We start from the raw sequence: 12390 nt of genomic DNA on the forward strand, positions 1-12390 counted from the left end.
AAAAAAAAACTTCACTTATGTTATTTAACATTTTAACTAAAAATTCAAATTATGTCATAATCATTCAGCAATACAAATGTTGGTCACCCACAAGAGAAATCTAGTTGTAATTACATTATAATAATTCAATAATGTAAATTTTTATTATCCCAAAGAAAAATTCGAGGAAAAAGATTGGCCAAAATGTTGCAAGTAGTAGATTTATGGAAATATTCAGCATATGGTGTGAGTAGATGCATGATAAACACAGACGTGAAAAAAATTAAATTGCTCTTGCTGGAGAATTTGAACCTAAGAAAATGCTACTCTAGGTATCCATGGTTTTACCACTTGCTAACAAAAGCTTCTTATGGCTTGTAACAGTAAGTACTCATTACAGAGAAGAGATGCATGCTCTTGAAGAACTCCCCACTACCACATTCTCACAAGTTATTGGAAAAAACTTCAGAGTTTGGGGACAGTAATAGCTATATTTTAAGAATTGTGTTATTTGCCTCCATAAATGAATGCCTGTCTACCTCATTGGCCTGAAAATTGTACCACATGGGTAAGATGAATCATTTGGCTTTCTAGTTGGTCCTGGGGGACAGGAACGCAGCCCACAGATTTACCAGTAGCTCACTGCCTGGTAAATGTTTACTTATAAATTAGTGTGTGTGATAATTTATTCAGGTAATAAGCATAGATTACATTTAATGGCTTAGACATTATACATTATGAACACAGTATTTTATGTTAAAGTAAATGTACATGATAATATGATATCTAAATGTAACTCAGAAATTGTGAATTAGAGAGTTTAAGCAAAGTTAAGCGTGTATTACAGTGCATCAGCACTTAAAGGCTTCAGGAAAGTTTCACAATGGCAAAGCGGTATCATACAGTTCACCCATACCATGTGTTAGGGATCTGTTTATTTTTTAGATTCTCTTCTCCTTTCCCCACAAACCAACTCATTCTGTTACTGAAGAACATTGCTTCTTTCTTGACAAGCAACACAACATCAAAATTTAGGCTTCTGGAGCTGAGGTGAGTAATCTGTCAGCAGGGACACCATGACAGCCTGATGACACAACAAAGAAAGAAAGAAATGGATAAACATTAGCGACAGTCTGCTTAGGGACCTAGAGAAGGTGAATTAGGTTTCAGCTTTGCAGGGCTACAGTTAAAATGCGTTTTCTCAAGAAAATGGTAAGAGAACAATTCTGAACTAATATTTATTTATTTATTGGAGGAGGGGATAAATGAAGGTCAACAGAGATCAGACTGACCCAAATAGATACACAAACACTGCATAATTAGGACTCACTCCAGGACTAGTGGGTCACAGAGTTGAAATGAGATGCTACAGTGGTAGCCGTGATTGAATTTTCCAGTCATAAGTAAACCTAGTTATTGGCTAGTTTTAGAGAAATATAATCCCTCCTATCCCAGATCCTTGTGTTTATACTATGGTTTGATCACTCACAACCTAGAGAAGTTTAGGATGAATCAGATGTAGAGTGATCTGAGCAATGTCTGCTGTCTGAAGCTAGGTATTCCTGAAAGAGTATTATCTCTATAGCCAAGAGTATACAGCTTCCCCTTGGTCTGTCAACCACAAATGGTAATTTTCACTTTTACTCTTCTCAACCTCCACAAGAATGACAATAATAATATCAGAAACAATGGTGAATGTTAGCTGAGTGCCTACTAGGTATTAGATAGAATACTAAGTACCATTCCATGTATTAGCCAAGAAATATTTTTCAAGCACTGTGCCAGGAGCTTTGGTGAGCTAGAGGGAAATGCTCACTCATTACCTCGTTTAATACAACAAAATTCTAAGGTAGTTTTTATCATTATAATTTATAGTTGAGGAAATCAATCCTTGAGATGACAGATAGTGCAGAACTGGGTTGGAACCCAGGTTTTCTCTGACTCTATTCTTTTTAAAAATTATTATTTTTTGATTGATAAATTATAATTGTATATATTTATGGAGTACATTGTGATGTTTTGATATATGTATACAATGTGCAATGATTAAATCAAGCTAATGAACATATCCATCACCTTACTTACCTATCTTTTTTATGGAGAGACATTTGACATTTCTTCTCTAAGTTATTTTGAAATATATATTATTATTGACTATAATAATCATTCTGCTGTGTAATAGATCTCAAAATCTATTCTCCCTGTCTACTTGAAACTTTGTACCCTTTGATCAACAACTCCCCATTGCCTTCCTTCCCATCCCCTAGCCTCTGGTAATCATCATTCTACTCTCTACTTCTATGAGTTCAACTTTTTTAGAGTCCACATATAAGTGAGATCATGTAGTATTTGTCTTTCTGTGCCTGGGTTATTTTACTTAGCATAATGTCCACCAAAAAACTGTTAGAACTGATAAGGGAATTCAGTAAAATTACAGAAAATGAAATCAACATACAGAAATCAGTAGCATTTCTAATGTACTAATAATCAACTATCTGAAAAGAAAATTAAGAAAATAATCACATTTGTAATAGCAACAAAAAATTACTTATGTATAAATTTTATCAAGAAGTTAAAAGACCTGTTTACTGAAAACTATAAAACACTGATGAAAGAAAATAAAGAAGACACAAATAAATGGAATGATATCCCATGTTCATGGATTGAAAGAATTAATGTTGTAAAAATGTCCACACTACCCAAAGTGATCTACAGATTCAATGCAACCCCTATCAAAATTTCAATGTCATTTTTCACATAAATCAAAAATACAATCCTTAAGTTTGTAGGGAACCACAAAGACCCCACATAGACAAAGTGATCTTGAACAAAAGGAAGAAAGCTGGCAGCATCACACTCCTTGATTTTAAAACATATTATAAAGATATTTTAATAAAAACAACGTGGTACTATCATAAAAACAGACACATTAACCAACAAAACAGTAAGGAAAGCCTAGAAATGAACCCATGCATTTATGGTCAATTGCTTTTTGACAGAGGTGCCAAGAGCACATAATGGGGAAAGGACAGTCTCCTCAGCAAATGGTATTTAGAAAACTAGATATCCACATGCAGAAAAATAAAATTGGACTCTTGTCTCACACCATATTTAAAAATCAACTCAAAATGGATTAAAGACTTAAATATAAGCTCTGAAGCTGTAACACTACTAAAAGAAAACATAGGGAAAAAGTTCTGTCTTAGTCTGTTTTCACGCTACTGATAAAGACATACACAAGACTAGGAAATTTATAAAGAAAAAGAGGTTTAATGGACTCACAGTTCCAATGGCTGGGGAGGCCTCACAATCATTGCAAAAGGCAAAAGGCATATCTCACATGGTGGCAGGCAAGAGAGAGAATGAGAGCCAAGCAACAGGGCTTTTCCCTTATAAAACCATCAGATCTCATGAGACTTATCCAGTACTGCGAGAACAGTATGGGGGAAACTGCCCCTATGATTCAATTATATCCCACCAATCCCTTCCACAACACGTGGGAATTATGGGAGCTACAATTCAATATGAGATTTGGGTGGGGACACAGCCAAACCATATCAAGCTCCATGACATCAGTCTGGTAATTGTTCACTATGACCCTGAAAACACAAGCAACAGAAACAGACATAGACAAATCAAATTGCATCAAACTAAAAAGCTATTGCACAGCAAAAGAAACAATAAATAAAGTGAAGAGACAATCCACAGAATGGGAGAAAATATTTGCAAACCATACATCTGTTAAGGGATTCATATCCAAAATATATAAGGAACTCAAACAACTAAAGAGAAAGAAAACAAAATAACCTGATTTAAAAATGGGCAAAGGACCTGAACAGACATTTTTCCAAAGAAGATATACAAATCATCAAGTTCATGAAAAAATGCTGAGTATCACTAATCGTTAGGGAAATGCAAATTAAACCACAATGAGATATCACCACATACCTATTAGAGTGGCTTTTATTTTTACAAAAATGAAAGGTAAGTGTTGACAAGAATGCAGAGAGGGAGGATCTCCTGTGCATTGTTGGTGGGAATCTAAATTAGTATAGCCTTCATAAAAAATGGTATAGAGGTTCCTCAAAAACTAAAACTAGAACTCCCATATGATCCAGCAGTCCTATTTCCTAGTATATATCCAAAGGAACTGAAACCAATCTGGTGCAGGGATATCTGCACCTCCATGTTCACTGCAGCATTATTTACAATAGCTAAGATATGGAATCAACCTAAGTGTCCATCAATGGATGAATGGATAGAGAAAATGTGGTGTATATATCCAATGGAATAGTATTCAACCTTAAAAAAGGAAATCCTGTCATTTGTGACAACATGGGTGAATCTGGATGACTCTACTCTTAAAAGGTAGTTTTGTGGTCTCTCAGGTACTTTTTCTTACACTTCAACCATACTGTACACGTGTTCCTAGCCTATATCAAAAGTGCAGGTCTTGTATTTCAAAGGTGTTAACTGAATATACTTATCAAAGTTATCACATGCCAGGCCCTGTGCTGAGTGCTGTATGTGCATCATAACATGTAATATCCTTTCCTACTGTATGAAATGGTAAGAGGTGTAAAATACAGATCGAGAAACTGAGATGTAGGAATTTTCCTGAGTGGTGGTGGTGAGAGGTGGATCCGCACCTACCTGTCCCTGGGTCCTGACTACAATGCTCACATGACTCTGATCTCATTGAATCCTCATAACCTTAAGAGGTTGGTTCTATTTTTTTATCCTCATTTTTCATATGAATAAACTGGTCTTAGTGAAGTTAAGGTATTTGCCTAAGTTGATTAGGAGCCCAAGATCACAGAGAGAGCCAGAATTTTAACCTGATTTCCAAAACTTATGTTCTAAAACCAATTCCCTATATTGCCTTTAAGCTGCAAAAATGTATGAGTCCATATTTAAAGTATGTGTCAGGCACACTTCTAGGTATAATAAAGAATGTTACAGACAGGATTACTGCTTTCATAAAGAAGTTTTCATTATAGTGGGGGGACAGGCAACAAACAGACAAAAAAATACAAAAATATCAAGTAGTGCCATTAGAAAATAAAATGTAAAAAGGAGATAAAGGAGCCTTGGGAACCACTTAAGAGTGAGTGGCATGGGAAGATCTTGCTCAACAGTAACATTTAAGGTGCTGTCTGAATGACAAGAAGGAACTGGTTTACCCAGGGCAAACTTTGGCATAAGAATGTCTACCAGGTAAAAGACACTGTAAACTTTTTAATGGGTTCCTGGGAGCCCCTCTCACTTTTGCTTTGTTTTTAATTGTCTATGGATTGTATCAACTTTATTTCCAAATAAAAACTTACAAATTCAACTTGGATTAGGATTGTCAGATTCAGTTAAATAAACGCAGACAGACAAGCAGTTAAACAAGAATTTCAGATAACAACAAATACATTTTTTACTGTATGTTCTAAATAGTACATGAGACATACTTAGACTAAAAATTATTCATTGTTTATCTAAAATTCAAATTTAACTGGGTGTCCTGTATTTTATCTTGCAACTCTAACTTGGGGAGAAGTAAATGACTATAAAATACTGTGAGTTACATTTGCAATGGTGTTTTGGACTTAAGAGTCATATGTGGATAACAGTGCTTTGAAGTGTCAGCTTTTTTTCTTTTTTTCAAGGTCCCTTTAGGTTATTTTAGCTCCAGTGTAAAATTTATAGGCAGAGGAAAAATATCTGTCCACATTTTGTGAGTCCTACTGCCTTATTAATCACTGGAAAATACAAAAGCAAGCTTCATGGGGAGGAAATGGGTGATTTTTGTTTTTAAACAAAGGGATCCAAAGACCTGTGCACTATGAAGAGAATGATGCAATTAGTGAAGCGTTCTGAACAGCACTACTGGAAGTCTCTTAGCATGGAGGCCTTAAAAAGCTACTCTGAGCGCTGAAAGAGGACACTTCTGCTTTAAAAAATGCTACACCATTAAAGAAAAAGCCCTTCATCCTATTTTAGTTATATACCTTAAACATCAGTCATTACAGGCATCTCAGAACTAGAGGGTCACGTTGCGGCTTCCCTTTCTTATTTCATCCTGATTTTAAATCAAGTTGTATGTGTGAAAATTATTCCCGGAGTAGTGCTGTCCAATAGAGCTCTCGGCAGTGATGGAAGTGTTCGATGTCTGTGCTGTCCAATACCAATAGTGTAGCCACCAGCCACATGTGGCTATTGAGCATTCAACAACTTGGTTGGTATAATTGAGGAACTGAGGAACTGAATCTTCTTTTTTTTTCTTTGTGTTGAGATGGAGTCTTGCTCTGTTGCCCAGGCTGAAGTGCCGTGGCACAATCTTGGCTCACTGCAACCTCTGCCTCCCAGGTTCAAGCAATTCTCCTGCCTCAGCCTCCTGAGTAGCTGGGATTACAGACGTGCACCACCATGCCTGGCTATTATTTTTGTACTTTTAGTAGAGATAGAGTTTTACCATGTTGGCCAGGCTGGTCTCAAACTCCTGACCTCAAGTAATGCCCCTGTCTCAGCCTCCCAAAGTGCTGGGATTATAGGCATGAGCCACCGTGCCCAGCCTGAATCTTCGATTTTGTAAAATTTTAATTAGTTTAGATTTAAATTTAAAAAGCCACATGTGCCTACTGGCTACTGTATTGGATAAGCTAGTCTGGAGGAAGACAAGTATTAGAACATCTTAGAAAAATGTATCACAGCAGTGCTGAACCTAAAGGCCATTCTAAATAAGCTGTATAAGAATAATTAATTTGCGGCTGGCTGCGGTGGCTCACACCTGTAATCCCAGCAATTTGGGAGGCCGAGGCAGGTGGATCACCTGAGGTCAGGGGTTCGAGACCAGACTGGCCAACATGGCGAAACCCTGTCTCTACTAAAAATACAAAAATTAGCCAGGCGCAGTGGCGGGCACCTGTAATCCCAGCTACTCGGGAGGCTGAGGCAGGAAAATCACTTGAACCCGGGAGGCGGAGGTTGCAGTGAGCCGGGATTGTGCCATTGTACTCCAGCCTGGGTGACAGAGTGAGACTCCATCTCAAAAAATAAATAAATAAAAATAAAATAATAATAATTTATTTGCCTACAAAAGAGGAATTTAACATGGATAATCTCCAAGGTCTCATCCCACTTGAAAATGTTTATGCTTCTATGAACTGTACAGGCTATGTGGTGACTGCATACTATTCTCTTTTTTTCAATCTCCAATGCCTGGCAGAGGACCTGGCACAAAGTAGATGCTCATTGTATGGCTGCTGAAATGAACTGAATTCAAAGGGACCTCCAAATCATCTAGCTCAGAGACATAAAGAGCACAGATGCAGCTGGAAACCATCATTCTCAGCAAACTATCGCAAGAACAGAAAACCAAACACTGCATGTTCTCACTCATAGGTGGGAACTGAACAATGAGATCACTTGGACTCGGGAAGGGGAACATCACACACCGGGGCCTATCATGGGGAGGGGGGAGGGGGAGGGATTGCATTGGGAGTTATACCTGATGTAAATGATGAGTTGATGGGTGCTGACGAGTTGATGGGAGCACGCCAACATGGCACAAGTATACACATGTAACAAACCTGCACGTTGTGCATATGTACCCTAGAACTTAAAGTATAATAATAAAAAATAAATAAATAAATAAATTTTAAAAAATTAAAAAAAAAAGCACAACACACGGCCTCACCACCTCCTTTCTAGTGTCTGTGTAAGGCACGCTAATCAGTTATGCCACTCTTTCTGTCTCACATCATAGGCAGGCTCAAAATCCTTCTCAACAGAATTTCTGTAGCCTGGTGATGAGATTAGGGATCTAAGAATTAAAACTCATTTGCCATCTCTATGGCTCAATCTGCTTATTTTACAGGAGAGGACACTGGGACCTAGAGAGTTTATACTTATCTAAGATGGCACAGCCGACTAGTATTAAGGCCAGTTACAGAAGTCAAGTCTCATCACTTCCAGATGAGCATTCTTTCTACTTTAGACTCTCTACTTTCATTTTAACACGATTCTGTCTCTTGGTTTCTTTAAAATATTTTCCTCTAATAATAGTGGATAACTCAGGGGTATGGGGAATGGGGAGATGGCGGTAAGATCTAGATGGATGGAAAAATGGGTGGATGTAAGATTTCACCGTAAATATTTCAACCATGTGAATACATTCCGTATTTAATTTTTCAAGTAAATTGGTTTTAAAGATGTTGTTTAATACGCTCTTTAAAAAAATCAGAAGTTCAGAGCGTCTCCATAATTGATGTTTTAGAAAGTTTTCTTTTTTGGCCGGGCGCGGTGGCTCACGCCTGTAATCCCAGCACTTTGGGAGGCCGAGGCGGGCGGATCACAAGGTCAGGAGATCGAGACCGCAGTGAAACCCCGTCTCTACTAAAAATACAAAAAATTAGCCGGGCGCGGTGGCGGGCGCCTGTAGTCCCAGCTACTCGGGAGGCTGAGGCAGGAGAATGGCGTGAACCCGGGAGGCGGAGCTTGCAGTGAGCTGAGATCAGGCCACCGCACTCCAGCCTGGGCGACAGAGCAAGACTCCATCTCAAAAAAAAAAAAAAAAAAAAAGAAAGTTTCCCTTTTGTTTTCCCTACTGAATTTCTACAAAGGATCTACTTTGATGGATTTACTTGATTTATCTTTGTAACTTCAATTGTCTTCTGATGCAAAACAGAGCTCAAGGAAAATGTTTCGCTGTGTCTCTTCCTGAGGTATGTGGTTGGGGAGCTCACATTTTCTTCTTTGTCATCTAGATCTGTTACTCAAAATGTGGTCTGTAGGACAGTGGCACCTGCATTAACTGGGTCCTTATTAGAAGTGCTGGGCTGGCACGGTGGTTCACACCTGTAATCCCAGCACTTTTCAAGGCTGAGGTGGGTGGATCATTTGAGGTCAGGAGTTTGAGACCAGCCTGGGCAACATGATGAAAACCCCATCTCTACTAAAAATACAAAAATTAGCCGTGCATGGTGTCGCCTGCCTGTAATCCCAGCTACTCGTGAGGCTGAGGTAGGAGAATTGCTTAAACCTGGGAGGCAGAGGTTGCAGTGAGCCGAGATCGCGCCATTGCACTCCAGCAACAGAGCGAGACTCCATCTCAAAAAAAAAAATTAGATGTGCCAAATCTCAAGCCCCATCTTAGACCTGCAGAATTCAAATCTGCACCTTAACAAGACCCCCTAGGTAATTTAAATGCACATTAAGGCTTCAGAAGTACTGGCCTAGATAACAAGGCAGTTGACATTTTGGCCAAAGTTAGTGTCCTGAGGTGGCAAGCTGGAAAGATGCGGTGAAAAAAAATCATCCCTGTTATTAGATATGACAAATTTAGGCCTAATATACAAGCTTCTATTGAAAAGGGAGTCATGGTTGGCTGCCAAGCAACCATAGTTGAGCTTGAACCCCTGCTTATTTTATTGGGTCTGTATCAGATCAATAGTGAAGATGACGATAATGAGGGTAATAATTATGATAACAATATTTACCATGTGTTATGTGTTATGTACTATGCTAAAAGCTTTACAAATATTACTTTAATGTTCACAATAACCCTATTCCAATTTATAGATTAGATAAATAATTAGCAGCTCGTCCTTTCCAACTTGCTTTTCTCTACTCCAGAGGCTGAAAGCTAAAAACTACATTTCCCAAACTCCCTTGCAGCTAGAGTACAGGCATCCCACTCAGCTGCGTCTACTCCAGACTTGGATGCAGAAGTGAACAACATGCAGTAGAAGCCGTCTTCAGAGAGATTGGATCTTCTGCTATATATGCAGGTAGAGAAATCTATTTCAGCTGTGGTGGCTGTAATGGAGTATCTGACATCTAGTTTCAAGGGCCTTAGGCACCAGGCTGTGTCAGTGGTGTTCTGGCTACAGAAGAACCACAGTGTTATTGGGCAGTTTTTCTGCCTGTGTTGTCCCTGGCTATGTGGTGTCCAAGAATTATTCACTGCACTTCCTTTCCCAAAAGATTCTGGGAGCAGCTTAATGTCTCTTAATACATTATTCTCCATGTATCTACCTAGAGTGGACTCCCGTTTGCAAGTAAGATCCTGGCTGATACAGTAATTGAGACCAGTTAAGTCACTAAAAGCTAAAAAATGGTGGCGCTAAGTTAGACATGTCAGTACTATTTTCCAGAGCAGGTGACATTTGGGATTTTGTAAAGTAGACATATGGTTAATATTTCCTAGAATGACAGTGATGGAGATGAAACGAGTGGCTTTATCTGAAAGGAACCATTAATTTTTAAGATAAGTTTTGCCATGAAATTTGGAAATGTTCTATACCTAAAAACACATGTATCCCTATGGGCAAACTCAAAGAACCAAAACAAGTATCTAGCCCAGTCATAAAGTAAGGCATGGAATGACGAAAAAGAGAAGGGAAAAAGTAAGATGTTTTGAATGCCCAGTTTATACAGGAACTGAATTAGGGCCTTCTCTAAACATGAACAAAGAGATTCTAAAATAAGAATTATACAACTTACAATGGTTGGCAAACAATGGTGGCTGGTGCTCAGGCAGATCAAGGGTGGTAAGAATTTTGGTTAAAATGGATTTATTTGAAAGGAGATTAATCTCACTCCATGCAAATACACTATAAATGCTAATAAGCACTAATGATGTATTATAAAGTTTCCGGAAAAAAAATAGATGTTACATGAGCAAGTAATGTAGTTGGATAATCTCACTTGCTTATTCTTTCCCCAAAGGCATGAATGACGAAGTTGGAACCACACAAAGAACTTATCCTCCATTCCTTGTTTTTTGCTTACCATGATTGTCCACTTTCTGTTTTCTGCCTCTGGGAACACTAGTGATCGTGGAGAATAAAAGACTTCATCGTCCACTTCTTCTGGCTTTCTGGGCAAGCAGTGTAAAAATGTCCAGTCAGAGGCAGCAACTTTAGCAGTCTAAAGAGATGGGGATAAGACCATATTTTGAGTATTATATGTGACAGTCATATTTGTTTTCTTCGGTATTTAAAAACACACATGGCCTGCAGTCAGAGATCAATGCAAAGGGAGAGACAAGGAGCAGAGCGGTGGTTTTATTTCAAGATACTCAGGAGAAATATACGTGGTACTTTCATTTATTATTATTATTATTTTTTTGAGACAGATTCTCGCTCTGTCGCTCAGACTGGAGTGCAGTGGTGCGATCTCGGCTCACTGCAACCTACGCCTCCAGAGCTCAAGCAATTCTCCTGCCTCAGCTTCCTGAGTAGCTGGCACTACAGGCATGCACCACCATGCCCAGTTAATTTTTGTATTTTTAGTAGAGACAGGGTTTCACCATATTGGCCAGGCTGGTTTTGGACTCCTGACCTCAAATGATCCGCCTGCCTTGGCCTCTCAAAGTGCTGGGGTTACAGGCATGAGCCACCGTGCCCAGCAAGTCTTTTTTTTTTTAAATTTAACAGAGCATCACTTCAAGTTACACCAGTAACTCAGTTTTCTGGTATTCTGTCTAGTGGAACAGTGGACATTTCAGTAAATAACTCTACTAATGTAATATGTGGCTGATAGTAAAAGTCACCAATTATAGTCCACTGTATTTAAAAAGTTGCTTTGGTGTGATAATATTATATTTGGAGCTTATCTCCAAATTATTATTTTTAGCACTTGAAGCATACTTCATCACTAGTTAAAACAATTTGGATCAAATTACTGAGGTAGGGGTGAATTAAACAGGATTATAAGCACTATGCATTCGATTTTTCATTCTTAATGCAAATGTACTAGCAGTTTTAATTTTCTCCAACAGTTAATTCCTGAAAGTTACATTTCCCTATACATTTCTATTGTTCACATACAGATTCAAAACTACTTTCCTTCATACTTTCTTACCTCAAAATTACTGCCTTTATACTAAAATTTTGTTTTACCTCCCACCCAAGCTCTAGTTTCAGAACACTTAGAGTTTCTAAAATACCAGCAAAATTACATGGAAAAAAATAACATTTTATACATGCCATACATCAATAAAATGACTGTTCTTCAAGCCTACAGTTCCAGCACCAGAAACACATATAAGATTGGCCAAGCAAGTGTAAGTATGAGGTGATTTATGTAATTTAAAATATCTCCATGAAAATATGTTCCACATGTATAAGGGATTAGCCATAATATATAAAGAGCTCCTATAATCAATAATAGAAAAGGTGAAAAAATAGAAAATGGGCAAAAAATGTAATAGCAATTTTTAGAAAAAAGGGCAATGCCCAATAAACATAAAAAGATGCTTAACTTCATTACTAACCAAGGAATTGCTAATTTTAAAAAAGATGAGATGCCATTTTTCCTCCAGATTTAGAAAAATTAAAAATGTAAATGAAAACTAAACATGGAGAGGGTATGGAAAAATAACTATAATATGCAGCTTCAGGAGCATACATTTTTAATTTT

General features: G+C 37.9%; 1 protein-coding gene across 1 annotated transcript in view; it reads right to left on the reverse strand.

The window, feature by feature from the left end:
- Window positions 1-710: 710 nt before the first annotated feature.
- The window catches only part of OTC (ornithine carbamoyltransferase), a 53529-nt gene continuing 41849 nt past the window's right edge, over window positions 711-12390 (reverse strand). The window contains exons 7-8 of the mRNA XM_025371956.1: window positions 10759-10896; window positions 711-1063 (exon numbers count right to left, since the gene is read on the reverse strand). Coding sequence (XP_025227741.1) covers window positions 1004-1063; window positions 10759-10896 — 198 coding nt within the window. The 3' untranslated portion in view covers window positions 711-1003. The remainder of the gene's footprint in view (window positions 1064-10758; window positions 10897-12390) is intronic.

Source organism: Theropithecus gelada, chromosome X, assembly GCF_003255815.1.
Source record: "Theropithecus gelada isolate Dixy chromosome X, Tgel_1.0, whole genome shotgun sequence".
Lineage (NCBI taxonomy): Eukaryota > Metazoa > Chordata > Mammalia > Primates > Cercopithecidae > Theropithecus > Theropithecus gelada.